General features: G+C 53.4%; 4 protein-coding genes across 4 annotated transcripts; 2 read left to right on the forward strand and 2 right to left on the reverse strand.

The window, feature by feature from the left end:
* Nucleotides 1-76: 76 nt before the first annotated feature.
* Nucleotides 77-1,074, reverse strand: EMWEY_00017390 (hypothetical protein; the record flags this gene model as incomplete). The annotated part of the gene is made up of 3 exons (XM_013477546.1): nucleotides 77-175; nucleotides 383-521; nucleotides 706-1,074. Coding segments are annotated over 3 exons (607 nt in total), but the record flags the coding sequence as incomplete, so codon positions are not given.
* A 3,539-nt stretch (nucleotides 1,075-4,613) lies between these two features.
* On the forward strand, nucleotides 4,614-7,962 carry EMWEY_00017400 (chitinase class I, putative; the record flags this gene model as incomplete). Its single annotated transcript, XM_013477547.1, has 4 exons — nucleotides 4,614-4,862; nucleotides 5,152-5,332; nucleotides 6,186-6,255; nucleotides 6,669-7,962. The coding sequence occupies 4 exons, from the start codon at nucleotides 4,614-4,616 to the stop codon at nucleotides 7,960-7,962; spliced, it is 1,794 nt and encodes a 597-aa protein (XP_013333001.1).
* A 1,714-nt stretch (nucleotides 7,963-9,676) lies between these two features.
* EMWEY_00017410 (hypothetical protein, conserved) lies at nucleotides 9,677-11,380 on the forward strand (the record flags this gene model as incomplete). The annotated part of the gene is made up of 1 exon (XM_013477548.1): nucleotides 9,677-11,380. The coding sequence occupies one exon, from the start codon at nucleotides 9,677-9,679 to the stop codon at nucleotides 11,378-11,380; it is 1,704 nt and encodes a 567-aa protein (XP_013333002.1).
* Nucleotides 11,381-12,731: 1,351 nt separating this feature from the next.
* Nucleotides 12,732-21,736, reverse strand: EMWEY_00017420 (hypothetical protein, conserved; the record flags this gene model as incomplete). The annotated part of the gene is made up of 4 exons (XM_013477549.1): nucleotides 12,732-12,752; nucleotides 13,463-16,748; nucleotides 16,998-18,041; nucleotides 18,507-21,736. The coding sequence occupies 4 exons, from the start codon at nucleotides 21,734-21,736 to the stop codon at nucleotides 12,732-12,734; spliced, it is 7,581 nt and encodes a 2,526-aa protein (XP_013333003.1).
* Nucleotides 21,737-22,500: the final 764 nt, after the last annotated feature.

Here is a 22,500-nt window from a genome sequence, read left to right on the forward strand (position 1 = left end):
CCCCCCCCCACAGCGAGCGTGGATATATTGTTTATGGTTTAGGTTTTAGTAGGGTTTAGGCTTTAGCGCTTCTTACCTTCAACGCAGTTTCTCAACTCCCCCTTCTGAGTCCAAAAGCAAATAGTTTTAGCTTGTGAACCAGTCACCAGCTCCTCTCCCAGCCAACACAAGCAAACTGCCATACACACGCCCAAACCCTAAACCCTAAACCCTAAACCCTATGCCCCGGTGAACGCTAGTACAACGGCTAACAAGGGACGAATGGCTCTTTCGCGCTCAAGGGTTTAAGGCCTAGGCCACCGTAGGCGGGGGTTCGGGTTTTAGGGCTCCCTCGGCCAACTGTATGGCTTAGGGTTTAGGGTTTAGTGTTGAAGGTTTTGACCTGCAAATGCATGATGCTGCTTCAAGACATGCAACAACACTCCCTCGTCTCTATGCCAAACCCTCGCCTCTCCAGCCCAATCGCCTGATGCCAAAACATCCTTCCGCTCCGCCACCGAACAGACCGCGCTCTTGTGTCCCTGAGCAAACCCTAAACCCTAAGCGCTAAACCCTAAACACATGCCAATGGATGACTAGCCCTCCACATCGTGAGCAGCAGAGGGCAGGCGGGAGATCTTGGCTAAGCGAGCTTTTAGGGTTTAGGGTGTATGGTTTAGGGTTTACAATGTATTGCATCTCTATATTTCCAGTGTTCGCGGAGACCCTGCAGAGGGTTTGATCTTTGCTGCCAGAGAAGAATTGCCCGGGAAGAGAGGAAGGAGAGACACACAGAACAAAGTCCTTATGGTGCTGCAGCACTTTCTCCGGGCTGTACATACACCCCAAAGAACCACCGTTGCCAATCCTGCTGCCGTTGCCGCTGCTGCTGCCGTCGTTGCCAACGGTTCCACCGCAAGAAGTTGAAGGAGCAGCAGGCTGCTGCTGTTGCTCCTCCTTCTGCTGCCGCCACACAACAACTGTTGAGTCTAACGACCCCGTCAGCAGCAGACCATTAGGCAGCAGGCAGCAACAGCGCACAGCAGCAGAATGTGCGCGGCCTTGAAAGGCCAGCTGGAAGGCGGAAGAATCCATACTGCTCCCTCCAGCTGCTGCTGCTGCTGTTGCTGCTGCTGCTGTTGCTACTGTTGCTGCTGCTGAGGCAGCTCCTAGTAAGTGTACAACAATACAGAAATAACCTGTGCTGGCCTAAGGGCTCCCCGTAGACCACCGGCGCGGAGAAGCTCCAAATAACGAGCAGCGCCAGCTCTCGTTGCCGTTGCTCCTGTTGCTGCTTTTGCTGCGGTTACTCTTGCAGTTGTTGCTGCAGGTTACACGCACAGGTGAGTTGCTACTCTGTAGGGTATCGCAAGAACTTGCTGCCGACGCTGCTACCGCGGCTGCTGCTGCTGCGGCGGCGGCTGGATCCGTAGGCGGGAGTAGGCAGCGCCTCAAGACTTTGTCTGTTACAGTTCATGTACTTTAATTAATAATTCCTAATTTCTTATTGGCACTCTGGTTTCCTTCTTGCTGCAACTGTGGGTTTCGCTGCTGCTGCTGTTGCTGCCGCTGCTGCTGCTCTGTACTTGTATGCACTCTCGGGCAGCAGAGAACACTCACTAGGCCTGCATGCATCACTTTCCTTTATCTTCTCAATTGCATGGAATAGAACATTGTGGGATTCACTACAGAGGTAAGTATACCTTCAAATGCTGCTGTGTCTGTACAGCCAATAGCTTCCGCTACTGGAGGGCCCTAGCCTGTCGGGAGTTGCTGGGATAGCGACTCTTATGTTCCTTTGCAGCTGCAACCGCAGTGAGAGCAGTAGCATCAGCAGCAAAGGTACTGCTGTTTCTGTCCATACTATTAGCTCTGCCGTAGTGGCTGCTGTTGTGCATGGTCTGGATGGTGGGATGCCAAAAGCAACGCTAGCAGCAACGACTGTAGTGGGTAGCATCGTAACTCTTGGTGCTAGTCTTGCTGCTAAGGGTCTATCTAGCACAACCAGGAGCGGCTAGGTGGACTGGGTTCCAGTCAGTACTAGCTAGCCTTCCTGTGGTATCCTGTGGTGTGCTTAAGGGCGAGGGAGGTGGCATCGCACTAATCCTGGATTTGTGCGAAGATCCCTCTTCAGCAAAGATCCCTCATTGCTTGCACCAGATATGGGGAGTGTCCATGCAACAAAAACCAGCGCACTTGCTGAGGTAGAGATCCTTCGCAGAGAGGCAGAACAAGTTGCAACTCCGGCGGAGAGGGGTCGGCCTGTTGTGAACTTCGGCATTTCTTGATCCAACACCTGATGCAAGACACCCCGAAAATAGGGACACTCATCACTCTGAAGGGTGCAAAAACTGGCATCGTACATAATTGTTAGTTACTCACTTGCCTCGATCTAGGCTGCGCGCGAGCAATTAGAAGCACTTGCGGAGGAGTTTTGCTTGCGACAGGTTTGTCTGGGGCCGTGTAAGTTTTCGTGTACCCATTCCCAACGTAATTGCCAAAATTGCCCAGACCATGTTGCAACCATGGACCCAAACAGAGGAGGGCTACGGCTGCATGAAAAGATCACCTGGAGAACCACCTATTTGCTGCCGCTGTTGACATCTTGTTAATGCGGCAGCCCTTCCCCGCTATCCTCTTGCAGGGCAAACCGTATCATGCATCACAGTTGGAAGGTGCGTTTCTCTCCTGGTACCTCAAACCAGTTAGCACATGTACGTTGTGAGCAGGCTCCGAAGCGCAACATCAATAGGGGAGTAAGGCACGGGGGTTTACATCTTCGCAGGGGCTCCAAGTTTCAAAATATTAGGAACTCAGGACTGTTTGTTTCCTGGCAGTTCAACGTAATATATTTATTGAAGCTACCGTGGGCAACTTGAACATAAGGATGGCAAGAGCTTTCCCTGAGGAAACCGTGTTTGCGAGGCGTGGGACATACACTGGACAAGGCCCCATTGTGGACGAACTGAGCTTCTTCTGGGCACAGGTGCGAAACGAAGTACCTGCTCGGTACGCACTTGAATTGTGGCTTAAAACACACGTCTGCGATACCCTTGGTGCACTCGGGTTTGGAATTTTCTTGACCGAGCTATCAAACAACGCTTCCGTTATCTTATTGACAGAAGTTCTCCTCTACATGCACTCCGATCCCGGGGCTCGCCCTTTTGCTGCAGCAGCGCTGAAACCCGCAGGAACAGCAACGGCGACGGCAACAGCAGTTGCTGCATCAGTTGCTACTTTTGCCTAGCCCCCGTGCATGGGCAGTTGCTGCGACAAGCGCGGCTAGTTACATCTGGAATTGCTTGCCATTGGAACATTCATCCGGCTACACGTTGCTGGTTGGGGGTTAATAGGGTAATGAGGGTTGCAAATACACGAACTATAAAGACTTGCAGCAACCGACACGAGTGAGCAGTACAACGACAGCAACAGCACCAGGACTGGCGGGTAACAGTTCCGCTTGCCTCCATCTAATTTCTTCCTCCTTAAAGGGGGCTATGGGAGGCGTCACACTTTCTTCAAGTGCTTCAGAGACACTCTACCGCGCTTGAAGGCACTTGCAAGTCCCCCTTCAGCGGGCCCAGAGGAGCTGCTGCTCTTGTCTTTAAGACCATTGAAGTCAGTTTTGGGTGACCAGTGGCCTGGCCAGTAGACGGGGGTTAGAGTCTGGATACGGTTTTTCTCTTTGCCGCCTATCTTATTGAATTAGCAGCAGAAAAATACGCAAAATACAATTTCTTTTATTTCCCTTGCACATGAACAGCAAGTACAGGTGAAGGAGAGGGACTCAAAGAATACAGGGAGAAAAGAGCGAATCTGTAGAATCCCGTAGGCGGGGATGGCTTCCATTTAACTTTACTTTGTCATTAAGGAATTAAGCAAATCCTGAAAAATGTGAAGATAAAACGAAATAGTATAAGAGATACACACATGGCAGAGGGGTCACTTTCTGTTCCCGTTCCTGCCAGTGCCTCACGCGTCGGCTGCACATATAGCCATCGACCTGCGGTGAATGGGCAGCTTGTAAGCTGCAAAACAAGATTTTTTTAAATCTAATGTTTTAGAGAATTAGGGAAACGGGTAATTTTTGCTGCTTTCGGCCGATATTCCCCCCGCTACAGTGCCGAGGCTAGTATGTCCTCGCAGATTACCGGACCGATGCAGCTAAAGAGAACAGTTGCTGCTCCTTTTCTTTGCTTCTTCCTTGATCTCTGCTCTTCTGTTCCTTACCTGTAAAACGAGGAACTCTTTAACTCCTTTCCTTCCAGCTTCTTGAGCCACAAGCGCCGCAGCAAATTGGCAGCAGAAACAGCAGCAGCAGCACCAGCAGCTGAGCCAGCGTCGGCTGCCAGCATACTCCTCGCTTTAGAGGATTTCCCCCCCTAATACAAGAAGGGGTTTATCGCCTCCTTTACTGTCATCTCCTTTTTCGGATTCGGCAGCAGCCTCTTCTCCTGCAGCAGCTGCAGCTGCTTGACCAACGCCTGCGAAGAGCGGCGACGGTTCAGAGAGCAGCACTACAGATTTCTAAGAAACCATACCAAAGGCCGGAGGTAAGTAGCAAGAGACGGCAGGAGCAGAAGCTGCAGCAGCAGCGGAAACAGCAGCCCTGTTGGCGGCAGCAGCAATTGGAGATGACGTTTTGGGTTCGGCTGGCAGCAGCCGCTGCTGCCACCGCTGCTTCAACTGTAACGGCATCTGCATCTGTTGCAGTAACGAGGCCAGTTGCTGTTTCTGCCTTACAGCTCTCAGAGAGATTAGCAGCTACTGCAGAAGCAGGGGCAAATGCAGCAGCGGCGGCAGCTGCAACAGAAGAAGCTGACGCTCTGTTTCTCCAAAGCAACTGCCCTGAATATCCTAATCCAGATTCCGAATTTGAGCAGGTGACTTGCCGTTTTTGGTGCTATTCCAGAGGCAGCTGCAACTGTTGCTGCTGTTTCTACAGCTGTTTCCACTTCTTCTGCTGCTGCCGCTGTTTTGCGTGTAGCTGTGCCTAAATGATCCTGTATGTGCTTGGTGCCTCACAGCAGCAGCTCCTGCAGCCAATGGTGCAGCACTGATGCTGCAGCACCACTGCCGCAGCATTGGGGAGTGTTGGCAGGGGTACTTCCAGCGGTGGCAGCAGCAGCAGCAGCAGCAGCTTGTGCTGTTCTGTGTGTGTTAATGTTGCAGGCTGTCCCTGTAGCTGGCCTTGAAGAGGCTTTTCGGCGTCTTCCTCCAGGTGGCTCTTACGGGGGGATCCCCTTAGGTGGCAGCAGCCCCAATGGAGAGACAGCAGCAGCGGTGTTGCACAAACACATTGCATGCGCTTTGCAGCAGCACGAGGATTTCAAACCTGTCTTCTCTGGACAAGGTGCGCGGCAGCGAATACCTCTGCTCATGCAGCTAGCTAGTCTGCTGGCTAGCTAGCTAGCTATTTAGCTATCAGGGTGTCCAATAGGGCCCTTCGCCCGCTAGTTAGCTACACACGCAGCATGATGGAGACCAGGGAGGGAGGGAGCAACCCCTGTAGGAGGAAAACAACTAGTCTCGTTTAGGGCACAGCTAGCCACACACTCAAACACATAGCCGGCTGCGGAGGTCGTAGATACGTAGCTAGGAGGGACAGTAAGCTACCCACAAGCCACCTTTCAGTGGGAGGGCAAATTCGTTGCTGCTGCAACTGCTCGCAGTTGCTTCCGTCTTGCAGCAGACGCAGCAGCACTAAAAGGGACGTTAGCAGCAGCAACAACAGCAACAACAGAAGGAAGTGCGTTTATTACACATAGCGGCCTGTTTGTCCTCTACATGGTACTTGATGTGTGTCCGTGTTGCTGCTGTTGTTGTTGCTGCTGCTGCTGTTGCTGTTGCTGCTGCTGCTGCTGCTGTTGCCGCTGCTGCTGTTGCTGCTGCTGCTGTTGCTGCTGCTGCTGTTGCTGCTGCTCTATTGTAGGAAGGACTCCCTATGGCAGGGGTCTGTTTACGGCATTACAAGAGTTTGTTGCTTTTCTTACCTTCGCCCTTCATAAGACGGATTTCTTTCGGACATTTAATGAGGAGACACCTCTTAGGTGTGATGGAGACACTATATAAGTAGAAGCAGAAGCGAGAGCAGCAGCAGCAGCAGCAAGAGCAGCAGCATCAACAAGACACAGACACAGAAACACGCATCTTTTAAATTAATTATTTATTTACATACTTTTAATGTCTTTGTGTTGAGGGTACAGACACTGCAAAGAGACAGAAGATGCGCCTTGTGCACCAGGTGTCTCCTATGGGGCTCGAGGGCCCTTTGGGGTAAGGAGAAAGCCATGTGTCTCTCTTCTTTGCTGTTTGCTTTTTACTGTCTCCGTTTTAGTGTCTCCGGTTTGCTGTCTCCTGTATATACTGTCCCCTACTTGTTATTACACTGCATGCAGATAAAAGGGAATGAAGCTTATGCTGCCTTTGGGGCTTTTTATTTAAATGACAGCAGCAAGTTGCTGCAGCAGCCAAACTTATTAGGGAGACAAGATGTAGGGGACTGGATTGCTGCTCTTTGGGTATGGACAAGAGGGAAGAGGTAAGGAGGAAAGGACAAAGTGTCTATTTTTTATTTCTCTCTCCTTGCTGCTGTGTGTATCTTCGTGCGTTCTGTTGTTGGTGCTGCTCTTCTCTGTCGCCAATGCTTTTGCTGCTGCTGCTGCGTGTCTGCTTTGCTGCTGCTGCAGCTACGGAGACGAGTGCCTTCGGTGGCCGTTGGGTAGGGGACAGCTGTCTCCTCATGATGCGCTGCAGCAATGGGACAGCTCTCTATCAGGTGCTGAGGTGTCTCCTTTGCTGCAGGCAGCAATAGACAGCCCTACGGATGCTGCTGCTCTTGCTGAAGCAGCAAGACCCTTTGGAGGACTAGGCCTCGCCCTCTCGCTGCTTCTAGGGGAGACAGCTTGTTGCGCTGCTGCAGTAGGAGACACAAGGAGGAAACTACAAGGAGACACCTCACGCCTCCGGCTGCAGCCTGTCGCCCCTCATCAGTACCAACTCCCCCAAGTGTATGCACGACAGCAACAAGTGCAGCAACAGCAACAGCAACAGCAGCAGCAGCAACAGCAGCAAGGGCGGCAGGGAGCGGTCCCTACCAACTCTTCTGCTGCTGAGAAGCTGGCGCGCTTCGATGCGATTATGTCTGGAAAGACACCGCCTGCTTTGGTGCAGCAGCAATCAGCAGCAACAGCAGCAGCAGCGGTTGGTGTGTCCTCACAGTGGGGAGCAGCAGCAGCAGCAGGCGCACCTGTCTCCGTTGGTACCCAAGTGCTGCTGCTGCCAAGTTGGGGTACAAAGGAGACAGGAGGAGACACTTTGATGTCTCCTCTTTCTGCTGCAGCATTTGAAGGCTGGTTTCTCTCGTTGCTAGCTTTCTTGCTGCCCCCGCCTCCCCTGCCTGCTGCTGCTGCAGCAGGGGATACGGATACAGCAGCACAGGAGCAACAAGAAAATATTGTGCTGCCTGCTGTCCCCACGCCAGAGACAAAGTTGCCTTTACCAGGAGCAGGGGACTGCAGCGCTGTGTCTCTTCAGGTAGAAGCTGAGGATACACCTGAAGACCCTGCTGCGGCGGCAGCTGCAGCAGCAGCAGCAGAATTTAGGCTCTTCTGTCTCTCCCTTGTAAGGGGATGCCCAGCAATCAGCGGCTGGGGCGCTGCAGCAGCAGCAGCAAAAGGAGACCCTGCAGAGGACACAGAAGAAGCAAGGAGACAGTTAGCAGCTGACACTTCTGAATGCAGCTTCCGTTGCTTCCCTATTGACGAACTACAAAGGCAATCTGCTGCTCTTGCTGCTGCTCCTGCTGCTGCTCCTGTTGCTCCTGCTCCTGCTGCTCCTGTTGCTCCTGTTGCTGCAGCTCGTGCTGCTGCTCCTCCTCCTACTACTCCTGCTTCTGCTGCTGCTGCTGGTTTCGGATTGCTTAAAGAACGAAACAGCTACATCAGCAAAGAAGGAATAGTTTGCGGATTTGTTTGTCCCTAAGGAGACACTTGAGCCAGCAGCAGCGGAGACAGCGGCAGCTGCTGCAGAGTACAGCTATTGCTGCTGTTGCTGCTGCTGCTGCTGCATTGTCTCGGCTAACTGACACTACACAAATCTGCATGCGAGCCAAATGGTTGCATATGACACTTAGGGACACGCGCCGCTGCAGATGCAGCTGCTGCAGACTTTGCTGCTCCGACTTATGCTGCTGCAGCAGCGTCAGCTGCAGCAGCCCCTTTATACTTAATTCTTAAAAGGACCGTTTCTTTAGGTGTAACCTCACATCCCAGTGTTTATTACCCGTAGCAGGATCTAAACCCTAAACCCTTAACATTGTAAACCCTAGACACTAAACCCTAAACAATAGACGCTAAACCTTAATCCCTAGGAGGCATTTGATGGTGTTGTACAAGAGGAAGATGTGTTGTCCCATTAGGCTAAGGTTGTTGCAAAGACAAAATATAGTTGCGTTTGTCTTGTTTTTCTTAGGGATACGCAAGACGTCCTTTAGGGTTTAGGGTTTAGGGTTTAGGGTTTTCTAATTAGTGTTTTAGGAGTAAATCTGTGTGCCTGTATGGTAAAAGCAAACACATTAAAGAGAAAATAATTATTATTCAATGCTGCAGTTCTTCAGGTGTACGTACACCCAAGGCAAATAGCGGCAGTATCCCTGTCGATGTTTTTCGCTGACTGGTCACAGCAGCAGCAGCAGCTGCAGCAACGGCAGCAGCAGCACCAGCAGCAGGAGACGTAAACCCTTGTATAAAACTCTTCCTTCTTGATTCTGTATGTTTTCGTTTGCCTTTATTTGATGATCTACACATACTGCTGTTCCCTTCAAAACCCTAAACCCTAAACCCTAATCCCTAAACCCTAAACCCTAATCCAGTCAGCCATAAGGTGTTCTGCGCTTCTGGCGGAGGCGGCTTGCATGCTATTGAATTTCAGGTGTACGTACACCTGAAATATCCTTAGCACATTCTTCAACTAGTCAAACAGAAGGAGAAGCAGGCCTACTACAACTGCTGGTACTGCTGCTGCTGCCAGTGTAGCTGCTGCTGCTGCTGCTGCTGCTGCTGAGCTGCAGCCGACAGGCAGCAGCAAGATCCAGCAAGATACATTACCCAAAGCCACCAACCTTATTTATTATCTAGGCTCGTTTATATTTCCTTTTCATCCTCTTCATACATTTGTCGTTGCTTCATTTGCTGCTGCTGCTGCTGTTGTTGCTGCTGCTGGTACTGGTGCTGCTGCTGGTGCTGATGGTCTTGCTGCTGCAGCAGTGTCTGTGCATCAGCTTCTCTCCCTCGCAGCTCTTCAGTATATTCTTCCCACATTATCATTGCTTTTCTGCTTACGTCAGCAGCAGCCACTGCAACAAAAGCAGCTACAATAGCAGCAACAGCAGCAAAGACTGCCGTGGATCCAAGGCAGCAACACAAGCAACAGCAACAGCAGCAGCAGCAGCTGCTTGCTGTCCCATCTTTCCCCTAGTTTAGGAGTTTATCTGTACTTCCTCCTCCTCCCTCGCATCTCGTTTCTCCTCTTACAGCAGCAGTTCCTCCTACTGCTGCTGTTAACGCTGCATCTGTTGCTGCAGTTGCTTCCCCAATAATTTTGTTGCAGCAGCAGCAGCAGCAGCGGAAGGCGGACACCTTGAACCCTTTGAAGTCTCATATCCTGAGCAGCAATGTTTCTTATACAGCAGAGGGACATGAAGCTGCTGCTGCTGCTCTTGTTCCTGTTCACGCAGCAGCAACCCGCCCTCTCCTTCAGCCAAGCCGGCAGCAGCAGCAGCAGTTTGCTAGCTGCTGCTCTTGCTCCCCTGGAGGTCTCAGAGAAGCCGCCGCCGCCGCCGCAGCAGCAGCAGCAGCCTCACTGTGAAGCCTCTGGAGCAGGGAGAGAGGATGTGTCTTGTACTATTGGTGGACCGCCATCTCCCTCATCATCATCAGCAGCAGCGCATATAGTAGGGTCAGCAGCATCAGCAGCAGCAGCAGCAGCAACAGGAGCAGCAGCAGCAGCAGGAGCAGCAGCAACAGCTGAAGAAGAAGCCCCTTGCAGCTTGTTAGCAGCAGCAGTACCAGCAGGTCGCCCAAGGATAATAGGAGTATTAGAGGGGGTAAGGGCAGAGCCTATTGGTCCCTATATGAAGACATTAAGGAGACTGCAGCACCGAAGAGACAGCACTAGCAGCAGCAGCAGCAGCAGCAGCGGCAAAGGAAACACTGCTGCAGTTGTCTCCTTAAAGGAAGCAGCTCGTCTTATAAGAGCAGCACTAGGAGACGCTCTTACTAGGCCTCTTACTGTCTCTTACCTTAAGCAGCTGCTGCATGCGCTAAATATCCCCCTAACCCCTATACCCCCCCCCAAAGAGCAGCAGCAGCAGCAGCAGAAGCAGCAGAAGCAGAAGCAACAGGAGGAGGAGGGTTTAGCACTGCCACAGGCGCTGCGTCTTGTGCAGATTGTTGCAGGTAAGCCAACAATAACATCTGCTGCCTTAGAGGGACTATTAGCAGCAGATAGTGTCTCCTTTTTGCTGCGGGAGGCACCAGATGAGTCTCCTGCAGCAGCAGCAGCAGCAGCAGCAACAGCAACAGCAGCAATGAAGGATACACTAGAGAACCTAGCCACAGAATATATAGAGGAAGCAACTCTCTTCTATGCAGATGGTGCTCCTTACCTATTAATGTTACAAGTAAGCGGCAGCAGCATAAGAAAAAAGATGCTGCTGCAGCTAAAATACCTGCAGAAGCAGCAGCAGCAACTGCAGAAGCAGCACGAAGAAAAACAGGAAGAGGAGGAGCAGCAGGAAGAAGAAGAGCAGCAGCAGCAGGACACTGTAGACCTAACCCCTGCAACAGTACAGGCGCGAGCAACAGTACGTGTGGCGAAGATGCTCCCTGAATTTGTTGCTGCTGCTCTTAAAGACAGCAGCAACAACGGCAGCAGCAGCAGCAGCAGCAGCAGCAGCAGACGTGGTTATGAATTACGTATAGAGGTACTAGAGAAAATGCTCGTGTCTTTAGTAAGACACACAGAGGCAGCATATTTATTTGCTGTGTCTGATGAGGAAGGAGACAATAAAATAAATATAAAGGAATTCTTATCTTTTTTGCTGCTGCAGCAGCTACATGTGCAGCAGCTGCTGCAGTTAGCAGCAGCAGCAGGTAGTGTACGTGCATCTACTGCTGCAGTACTCGATTCCCCATGGGTAGGAGAACTAGGGGCTGGATGGCTAGAGGCCCCTCCTATACAGCAGCAGATGCTGCCTTTTGCTGCTGCTAGTCTCTTTGCTGCAGCAGACACAGACGGAGACAATTCAATCAGCTATGACGAATTTTATTCTTTTCTTGCTGAGGAAGAAATCTTCCTTGCTTCTGCTGTACAATTACTAGGAAGAATCACCATCGTCTAATCAATAGCCAGGCAGCAGCAGCAGCAGCAGTTGTTGTTGTTCCTGCTGCTGCAGCAGAAGCGGAAAAGAAGGCTCGGCAGCAGCAGCAGAAGCTGTTGCTGCTGCAGAAAACGCAGCAGAAAAGAAGGTTCTGCAGCAGCAACAGGTGCAACATTTGTACCTCAACAGGTTCTGCAGCAGAAGCAGGAGAAGCAGCAGCACGTGCAGCAGGAGCAGAAGCAGCAGCAGGTGCTTCTGCTGCTGTTCCTATACTTGCTGCTGCTGCTGGTGCAACATTTCAACAGGTCGCTGCAGGTTGTCCGCTGCTTGTGGTGTCTTCTAAAGATTATCCAGGGACAGCATGTGCTCGTGCTGCTGCTGCAGCAGCTGCTGTTGCTGCTGCCGCAGCTACTGCAGCAACAGCAGCAGATTTTATTTAGCAGCAAGATGTGCGTGCGCACATGTGGTGGAATTTTCTACTCTATTCTTACTGCCACCTAGGCAACTGCTGCTGCAGCAGTTGCTGCTGCAGCAGATGCTGCTGCTGCTGCAGCAGCAGCAGCTTTTGTGAGTTCCCTTCTCCCCTTGCACGAAGTGTCTCCCTCTCCCTTTGGGATAGTTTTAGGCTGTACTGTTGTCTTTACCCCTGCAGCAGCAGCAACAACATCAGTAGCAAGAACAGCAACAGGAGCAGCAACAGCATCTGTGCAGCAGCAGCAGCAGCGTAGGCGAATCGCCTTGCTGCTAGCATTGCTGCTGCTGCAGCAATGTTTAATTTTTGGGTTTTGTTTTCCTTTCTTATGGAGACATCAATAAGAAGGATTGTCTCCTAAAGTACTATTTACAGACACCTCCTTAATATTTACGACAACTCTGCTGCTGCTGCTGCTGCTGCTATTGCTGCTGCTGCTGCTGTTGCTGCTTGGTTGCTGATATATTGTCCTAAATCTGTCTGCTTCTCTCTCTGTCTCTTCTTCATGTTTAAGCGTTTGCCATCTTTGCTAAGCTAAAAGCAGCAGCAGCAGAAACAGCAGCAGCAGCAGCCGGTACAAAAGGAGCAGCAGCAACAACACCTGCCTGCGCTTAGATGGCACCAACATTATAATGTGGCAGTCTATACACAAACATATAAGACAGCTACTGCAGCAACAAGAGCTGCTGCAGCAACGGCAGCTGCTACATCAACGGAAGCAGCTGCAGCAACGGCAGCTGCTGCAGCAACAGAAGCTGCTGCTGCTGCTGCTGCTTGCGGGAGATCTTAAAATTTATTGGCGGGACTGCTGCTGCTACCGCACGCACACCACATTATGCTTGCTGCTGTTGTTGCTGCACTCATAGCAGCAGCACGGCATTATTGCTGCTGTTGCGGTTACTACTGCTGCTGCTGCTGTTCCTGACCATACACCAACAGCAGCAGCACCGTCCTCAACGGACGTTGGCTTAGCAGCAACACTACTAACAACTACCAGCAGTAGCAGCAGCAGCAACAGCAACAACAGCAGCAGCAGCAGGTTAGAATAGCATCTGCTGCTCTGCTGTATCATGCGTAACATCCGTAGGTGAGTGCTGCAGCAGAGCTAGCAGCCACCAAGGATGAGGATTAACAAGAGGAGCAGCAAAAGGAGACAGTCTCCTTATTGCCTCTATAAGACTATCTTCATTATAGCTAGCAGCAAATACATATAAGGGGACATATACCCCAGTACGCTGCAGCAGCTCCTGCTGCAGTTGCTGCCACTGACGCTGCTGCAGCTGATGCACATGCTGCTGCGCATGCACACCCAATAACTGCTGCTGCTGCTGCTGCAGCAGCAACAGACGATGCTTGAAACACCAAAAGGTTGTGGGGCCACCGGCTACAGCAGCAAGCGCTGCTGCTACGTGCTGCTGCAGCGCAGCAGCAGCATGACCCCTCCATATGCCCCTTTTATATCCTGTATAGAAAAAATCAAAGACAAAGAAGCCGCCTAGTACACTGAGGGGGAGCAGCAGCATCAGGGGCAGCACCAGAAGCAGCAGCAGCAGCAGCAAACCCGTTACGGACTCGCTACCCCAACAAAATATATTTGCTGCTCTCTCCATAAAGGAGACACCTCGCCATACACAATCTAATAATCTCTCTGCAGCACAACGTAGCTCTCTATAAGCAGAGAATACATCTAAGCTGCTGCTGCTGCTGCTGTTGCTGCTGCTGCTGCCAGTCTTCTTCTTGCTGCTGTTTTTGCCTCGCATGCTGCTTTCAGGCAAATGTCGCATCATATACAAGCCTTCTGCTGCTGCTGCTTCTGCTGCATTCGTTGCTGCCTCAGCCATAAATACAGCACTTTTGCCAGCTGCAGCAGCAGCAGCTGCAGCAGCAGATGGGGCTGCGGTTCGTGGCGGCTGCATGCGACCGCTTGTGAGGCGGCGCACGCGGAGTGCATTGGCAGCAGCAGAAGCAGCAGCACCGGCAGCAGCTGCTGCTGCCGCTGCAGCACGTCCCCTGAGAGTCCGAATGTAGCAGGCAGCACACAAGCTCGTTGGATAGTTCGCAGCAGCAGCAGCACCTGCTTGTACACCTGATGCTGAAGGAGGGCTGCGGCACTGCACCATCTGCTGCAGCAGCGTAGCAGCCGACGGGATGCTGTTGCTTTTGGTTGCTGGTGCTGCTGCTGGTGCAGCAGCAGCAGCAGCGGCAGTATCAAGTATGTTGCTGAGCGGCCCTGGGTAAAATGCGGGTTCCCTCGGGCCGTCCTCTGCTGCAGCAGCTGCTGCTGCGGCTGCTGCTGCTGCTGCTGCTTCTCTTACTGCTCGCGAGGATAGATCGGCCCCACACAAACAGCAAAAAGATAGAGGAGGGGGGACAGCCCAAAGGGGCAGCTTCCTTAGGAGTCTCTGCTGCAGCAACCGCCACAACCACCACCGTTGTTGTTGTTGCTGCTGCTGCTGCTGTTGCTGCTGCTGGAGCCACAGATGCTCTTCCGCCCGATGCAGGCAGCATACTGCTCTCTGTAGTTGCTGTTGCTGCTGCTGCTGGGGAGACATGTGCTGCTTCTCCTGCTGCAATACCAGCAAAGCAGCAGCCGCTGGATTGATCTGCTGCAGAGGATGCACGTCATGCTGAGCCTCCTGCTGCTGCTGCTGCTGCTGCTGCCGTTGCTCCTGCTGCTCCTGCTGCTGTTGCTGCTGCTCAGCCTTTCCACTCCGATAAAAACTTAAAGATAGTCTTCTGCCCCTTGTCGCTTGGGGTCGCGGCTCCTGCTGTTGCTCCTGTTGTTGCAGGTGGGGCTGCTGCTGCTGCGGTTGCTGCTGCTGCGCCCTTGCCTGCTGCTGCTGCTCCTCTGTAAGGGACGCCGAGGAGAAGGGCGCCTTCATATCGGGGACACCCAGCAACTCGAACCAAAAGCCCCGCAGTCCTCCAGCAGGAGGAGGAGGAGGAGCAGCACCAGCAGGAGGAGGAGCAGAAGGACGATGAGGAGGAGGAGCAGAAGGAGGATGAGGATGAGGAGCGGCAGGAGGAGGAGGCGGAGGAGGAGGGGCAGTTAGAGGAGGAGGAGGAGCAGCGGTAGGAGGATGGAGAGGAGGGGGAGGAGGAGGAGCGGTAGGAGGATGGAGAGGAGAGGTAGGAGGAGGAGCGGTAGGAGGGGGGAGAGGAGAGTTAGGAGGAGGAGCGGTATGAGGGGGGAGAGGAGGAGGAGGTGGAGCAGCAGCAGCTGGTGCTGCTGATGAATGTTCTGCACCTTTATGTGCTGCTGCAGGCAACTTAGCATTGCAACTGCTGCTGGACACGGTGCTTGGAGAAGCCTCCATTGCTGCTGCTGCTGCTGCTGCTGCTGGTGCTGCTGACTCCGCTGGTGCAGCACGAGGTGATGGCTCTGCTCCTTCTTCCATTGCTGCTGGACTTTCTTCAGTTGCTGCCTCTGCTGCTGCTGCTTCTGCTGCTGCTGCTTCTGCTGCTGCTGCTTCTGCTGCAGCGAGGGGATCGACCCCTTCAGCTTCTTCGATATACTGCTCAACCTCACCTGCTGCTGGTGCTGCTGTTGCTGCTGCTTTCGTCGCTGTTTCTGCGTCTGTTGCTGCGCCTGCTGCTGTCTCCGAAGTTGCTGCTCCCAGCTTCTCTTCTGCTGCTGCTCCATCCGCTGCTTCTGCAGCAGGTGATGCTGCTTCAAAAGTTGCTGCTGTTTGCTGCAGTGTTGCTGCATCTGCTGCTGCGTCTGCTGCATGTGTTTCCTCTCGTGCTGCTGTTTCGTCAGCCTCTGCTGCAAGTGTCTCCGTAACGTCTGCTGCTGCAGTAGCATCTGCCTCTGCTGCAGCAGCTGCATCAGCAGCAGCGACAGCAGCAGCAACAGCAGCAGCTTCTGGTTCTGCTGCTTCCTCTGCCTCAGACGCTTTGCCGTGTTGCACAACAGCAGATGCCCCTTCCACTGCAGCATCTGCTGCGTTGGCAACAGCAGCAGCAGTAGCAGCACTAGCAGCAGCGAAACTAGCAGCAGCAGCATCTGCTGCTAGAGCAGCTGCTGCGTCCGATGCTGCGGCAGCACAGGTTACAGACTCGGCATCTGAGGTAGAGCCTGCAGCAGCAGCAGCAGCAGCAGCAGCAGGCTGTTGCTTCCCCATGTCGTCCCTGCTGCCCTCACTATCGCTGCGAACAAGGACTGGTGCTGCTGCTGCTGCTGTTGTTGCTGTTGCTGTTGCTGTTGCTGCTGCTGCAGCTTGTGCTGCTGCAGCATCGTTTGCTGCTGCCGTACAGACAGAAGAAAAGTAATCGTCTTCTACGCATGCAGGAAGGCTCCATAAGGTGAGCGGCTTCTGCTGCTGCTGCTCAATGATAACCTGTTGCTGCTGCCGCTGCAGGTGCTGCTGCTGTCGCTGCAGTTGCTGCTCCTGCTGTTGCTGAAGCCACAGCTGCTGCTCCTGTTGTTGTTGTTGCTGCTGCAGCAGCAAGGGAGTACCCGTATGAGCTCTTAGTTTCTTGCCTAACCAAGAAGACGCCAGTTTTGCTGCCTCTGCAAGAACTGTCTTGTTTCTGCTGCTGCTGCTACTGCTACTGCTGCGGCTGCTGCTGCGGCTGCTGCTGATGCTTCGGCTGCTGCCGCAGCGAGTTTGCTGCGGCCAGCAGACACCGTCCACGCTCTTCTGCTGGACAACCTGTTGCTGTTCTTGTAACTCCTGGTGCTGTTGCTGTTGCTGCTGTAGCAGTATCAGCTGCTGCTGCTGCTGCTGCTCTAGCTGCTGCTGCTGTTCGCCCTCAGCAACACCGGTTGTAGAAACGCCAAAACGCGCTGGGGGCCCACTTAAGGGTTGTTGCTGCTGGCGCATGCATGGACTCTGTTCCTGCTGCTGCTGCAGCTGCTGTTGCATGGTGCCTGACCAATTGTTGACCTTCATGACTGTTTGTGGAGGCAGCCATCTGCAACAAGCAGCAGGAAACTATATGGTTGTCTGAAGCAGCAGCAGCAGCAACACGAACAACACGAGCAGCAGCAACACCAACACAAGCAACAGCAGCAGCAGCAGCAGGAGCGGCAGCAGCTGCAGCACGCTCTATCGGCTACGCCAGAGAGCAGCTGCATCGGCGACCACACCGCAAGCAGCCACAGCAGCAGCACACCCACACCAACCACCAACAGCAGCAGCAGCAACAACAGCAGCAGCTTACCTTCGCCTCCGTACATCAGTAGTAGGTGTCTCCTTTTTTATCCATGGGCCCCATAGACTGTCTCCATATGACCAACCATATTCATCTGTCTCCCTAGACACCGCAACTATAAATCCTGCTGCTGCTGCTGCTGCTTCCGTCTGCGGCTGCTGCTGCTGCTCGTCCTCCTGCTGCTCATCCTGCTGCTGCTGCTGCTGCTCATCCTGCTGCTGCTGCTGCTGCTGCATGGCTGAGGAGACACGGAAGAAGCAGCTGCCCTTAAACTCCCCTCCTGATCCTCTATACTGTGCCTCCATAAGGGGACAATCAGGGGGAGTGCTGCTCGTGCTGCTGTCGCTCTCTGCTGCTGCTGCTGCTGCTGCTCCTCCTCCTCCTCCTCCTTTTGCTGCAGCAGGTTCCGAGGCTCGGCGCTGCAACGGTTTAGGACGGTCTGCAGCCAGTTGCGGAGAGCCCTGCTCTTGTGGCTGCTGCTGCATCTGCTGCTGCTTCTGCTGGTGTTGCTTCGGTTGTTGCTTCTCCTGCTGCTGCTGTAGCTTCTGTTGTTGCTTCTCCTGCTGCTGCTGTTGCTGCTGCAGGGTAGTGTGGCAGCTGCAATGCTTCGCCGTGTTTGACAGCAGCTGAGCAGTAAGGGGGCCTGGACAGCCTCCTGCTGCTGACAGCAGCAGCAGCAATTGCATGCGGTGCAGCAGCAAACTACCCCTACATAGTGCCCCCCAGAAGAAGCGCGCTATTGGGCCACTGCTGCTGCAGCGATGCTGCTGCTGCTGCTGCTGCTTCCGCTGCTGCAGAGACAGCAGCAAAGGTGACACCAACTTCATGGGCTCGCTCCCTTGGCAGTTAATGCTGCAGCAGCAGCACCACATAGGTTGATGCATCTGCTGCTGCTTATGCTGCAGCACTAAAGGTTGTTGTTCCTTCACTGCTGCGACAGGCGTGCTGCTGCTGCTGCTGCTGCTGCCTTGAGTATTGGTAGTGTGCTGGTTGTCGCCTTTTGCTGTTGATGATGATGCTGCTGCAGGGTGCTGCAGCTGCAGATGTTGGTGTCTATGAAGCATAAGCAGCGCAGCAGCAACAGCAGCAGCACTTGTTGCTGCTGAAGGAGACGGATCTTTCTTGAGTGTATCTGCTGTCTGCTTTGCTGCCTCTGCTTCTGCTGCACTCGACCCTCCAGCAGCAGCAGCAGCAGCAGCAGCAGCAGCAACAGCTGTTTGTCTTACGATTTCAGCAGCAGGATTTTGTTCTGCTGAGCATTTGAACAGCAGCAGCGGCAGCATTTGCTGCGGCAGCAGCAGCAGCAGCAGCGGTAATTTATGTGCTGCAGCGACAGCGTTTTGTGCTGCTCTTGGGTGCATAAGCAGCAGCAGCACTAAGAGCAGCAGCAGCAGCAGCAGCAGGGCTGTTGTAGGTGTGCTGCTAACAACAGCAATAAGATAAAAGAAAGCAGCAAAGGAGACACAAGGGTAACTAAAATCAAATACATAACCTAAGTGTCTCCTTGCTGCAGCAAACCGCTGCTGCAGCCGCTGCAATCTCTTGAGCTGCAGCACAACTAGCTGCAGAGGAGTTAATGTTCCTGCATCTGCTGCTGCTCCTTCTCCTGCATGCATGCATATTTCCTTAAAGGGTTGCGGTGTATCGAATACCTCTGCTTGGTGCTGCAGCAGCTGCAGCCAGCTGCTGCCTTCTAGTGCTGCTTCTAATACTAATGTGCTGCTACAGCTAGCTGCTGCTCCTCCTGCTGCTGCTGTTGCTGCTGCTGTTGCTGCTGCTGCTTCTTCATGCACAGCAACGCTCTCTTCATGGCGAGAGCCATCCTCTTGCTCGTGCTGCAGATCTAACTCCACCTGCTGCTGCTGCTGTCGTTGTTGTTGCGTCACGAAGTGTCTTGCTGCTGCTGCTGCAGCACGAGGTGACTCAACTCCTCTTCTGGCTGCTGCGGCAGCAGAAGCATGCGCAGCAGCAGCGGATGCTGCAGCAGCAGCAGCAGCAGCAGAAGGTATATTCTTGCACTTCTCTAGCAGCGGATGCTTAGCTGTAGATACACAAAACCCCCGTAGCTGCTGCAGCTGTGGGGCCCCACACCCTAGCTGCTGCTGCTGCAGCCTAAATGTGCATAGATAATAATCTTGTCCCCCTCCTACACGAAGAGACACCTGCCCTATACTCCCTGCTGCTGCTGCTGCTGCTGTTGCTGCTGCTTCGATCGGTTCCCGCATCATAGGAGTTGTTGCTGCTGAAGCAGAAATGTCTAAAGATTGAGGAACAGGAGCAGCAGCAACAGCAGCAGCAGCTGCTGCTGCAATCCCCGCTTGCCCTGCTGCAAGTGTGCTGCTGGTGTTGCTGTTACTGTTGCTGCTGCTGCTGCTTCCTTCTCGCCTATTGGCTGCCTTTGTATACTGTTGCTGCTGCTGCTGCTCAAGAGGTGCAGCAATAAAGTGCAGCAGCAAATCTTCTTGTGGCCTAGGATAGAAGACAGGGAGACAGATGCAGCAAGGAGGCAGCAGCAGCAGCAAACGGCGACAAAAGGATACAGCAGCAGCAGACCCTGTTGCTCTCTTGAACCATTTATGAAATAAAGAAGGAGAAGCAACTAATCCAGCTAGCTGCTGCTGCTGCTGCTGCTGCTGCTGCTGTTGCTGCTGTTGCTGCTGCTGTTGCTGGTACATACTCATTGCCCATGGCCTCGACGCTGTTGCCGGTGCAGCAGTTGCCCCTGCTGCTGCTGCTGCTGCAGCAGCAGCAGCAGCAGCAGGCATTCCTCCATATACACCAAAAAAGGAGACACTAGATTGATACTCAAGGAGACAGTAGACACCATAGCCATCAGGCAGCAGCAAATCGTGCAGCGCCAACAGACGCAAGGAGACAAACATTCTCTCTCCTCTTGCTGCTGCTGCTGCAGCAGCAAGGGGATCAGATGCAGCAGGAGACTGCAACAAAGAATGCTCAAGAAAGCGATCTTGTAGCCTCCCCAACTGCTGCTGCTGCTGCTGCTGCTGCTGCTCGCTGGCTGGTGCAGTATCCGTTATGGCTGCTGCTCCTTTTGCTGCTGCTTCTTTTTGTGCTGCTGCTGCTTGCTGCTGCTGCTTCCATCGAGCTGCAGCAAGAGACAACCATCCAGCAGCAAATAACCATGAAGGAAGGCCATCAAGGGGGGAAGGAGCAAATGCAGCAGCAGCGCTGCGGTGTATGTACACCTCAGCAGGGCCCCCTAGGTAGCAGCAGCTATCCATAAGACGCATCCAATCATATGCTGCTGTTGCTGCAGCAGCAGCAAACACTACTTCTTCTGTGCATGCAGCAAGAGCTACTGCTGTCTCGCGTTCTGCTACTGCAGCAGCAGCAGCAGCAGCAGCAGCACTCTCAGCGGCAGCTGCCGTCTCAGCTGCTGCCTCTGCTGCTTCTGCTGCAGCAGCAGCAAACGGTTCCGAGCATACATCTTCATCGTCACTCGTGTCTGTACACCCTGCTGCTGCTGCTGCTGCTGCACTTGCTGCTGCTGTATCTGTCGGGAACCAGGCAGCTGTGCTGCCACCTAGCTGCTGCTGCTGTTGCTGCTGCTGCTGCAGTCGTTTGTTCTGCGGTTCTCGTGTGCCTCGTTTGACCCTTTGCGTTGCCCCACTCTGATGCTGTTGGTGCTGCTGCTGTTGCTGCTGCTGCTGCTGCTGCTGCATGCGCTGCAGCAGCAGCAAATTAGGTGCAGTTAATGTCCATCTAAATGTTGCTGTTTGTTTATCATAAAAAAATTTATTTATTTTGCTGCCTCTTAGCTGCCAGCAGCAGGTAGCAGCAGCAAAGTCTATCCAAGCAGCAAGGTCTTCGTCTCTTACCATTAAACAACTACTATTGCTGCTGTTGCTGCTGTTGCTGCTGTTGCTGCTGCTGCTGCTGCTCAAGGGGCAGCAACGAAGGAAGGGGAGACGCTTAAATGAATAAAGGATCGATCCCTGCAGCAAAAGGAAACGAAAGGCAAATCTTCTTGTATGACGAGTCTGACGCTGCAGCCAACCAGCACGTAAAAATACTAAATTGCTGCTGCTGCTGCTGCTGCTGCTGCTGCTGCTACTGCTGCTGCAGGTGGCGGTGCTGCTGGTGTTGGAGGTGGAGGCGGTGCTGGTGGTGGGGAAAGACGGTAGACGGTTGGCTGCAGATGATACTGATGCTTCCGCTGCTGCTGTTGCGCGAACTGCTGCTGCTGTCGCTGCTGCTGCTGCAGGTGCTGCTTGGGCTGCTGCTGCTGCTGATGCAGCAGCAGGTGTTGCAGGTGTTGCTGTTGCTGTTGTAGCTGCTGCTGCTGCTGCAGCAGGTATCACGGGAAGATTAATGCTTGTATCCTCTCTCCCCCTTTGTCCATCTGCAGAAGGCAGCAGCAAATCTAGCCCTGTAGAAGCATTTGCAGCAGCAGCAGCAGCAGGATCTGCTGCACCAACATCTGCAGCAGCAACATCTGCTGCTGCAGCATCTAGTCCTGCAGCATCTGCAGCAGCAGCATCTGCTTCAACAGTATGTTCTACAGCACCTGCTGCTGCTGCAGGATTTGCTGCAGGATCTGCTGCAGCAGCATCTCCTACTGCAGCATCTGCAGCAGCAACATCTGTTGCAGCAGCATCTGCTGCTGGAGTTGCTGCTGCAGTCTCCTCAGTGTTGCTGCTTCCGCCGCTAGTCCCGCTGCTGGACTGTTGCTGCTGCTGTGTCTGCTGCTCCTTATCTTCTTCATGCTGCTGTTCATGCAGTGCCATTCCTGTTGCTTTGCTCCCAGTGATGCTGCTGCTGCTGCTGCTGCTGCTGCTGTCGCTGCTACTGCTGCTGGTGCTGCTGAGTGCCACTTGCCATCACTGGAGGGAGCACACAAATAAGGGAAGTCCAAAACTGCAGCAGCTGCAGCCCAACAAGAAGGCTGCTGTTTTCCCTGCTGCTGCTGCTGCTGCTGCTGCTAACTCTGTAGCTGCTTCTGCTGCTGCTGCTGCTGTTGTTTTAAGATAGACACTTCTTAAGGAGAGAGAAGGAAGATATAAAGAAGATAAAAAGAGTTAATTACGTTGTCTTCCTTGGGTTCTGCTGATTCTGCTGCTGCTTTTGCTGCCGCCGCAGGCGCTGCTGCTGCTGCTGCTGCTGCCAAGTGTCGGCGGCGGCCTGAAGCAGCAGCAGCAGCAGCAGCAGCAGCAGCAATACATGCAGAGGGAGAAGTGTATCTTTAGAAATGCAACATAAATGTGCTGCAAATAATTCTTTTCTTATACATTCTTATACAAGAAGCAGCACTGCTGCTGCTGCTGCTGCTGCTGTAGCTGCTGGTGTTGCTGTTACTGCTGCAGCTGCTCGGGGACCCTGTGTGGGGCCCTCCACTCGATCCCAACGATCCCCTGCAGCAGCAGCAACGGAAGCAGCAGCACATGCAGAACATGCAGAAGCAGCAACAAGATGACTAACAGCAGCAGCTCAGCGCCAGCAGCAGCAGCAGCAGCAGCAACAGAGGCGGGGGCCACTGTGCCTCCCACTAGTT

The sequence above is a fragment of the Eimeria maxima genome, genomic scaffold, assembly GCF_000499605.1.
Source record: "Eimeria maxima Weybridge genomic scaffold, Emw_scaff145, whole genome shotgun sequence".
NCBI classification, from domain to species: domain Eukaryota; phylum Apicomplexa; class Conoidasida; order Eucoccidiorida; family Eimeriidae; genus Eimeria; species Eimeria maxima.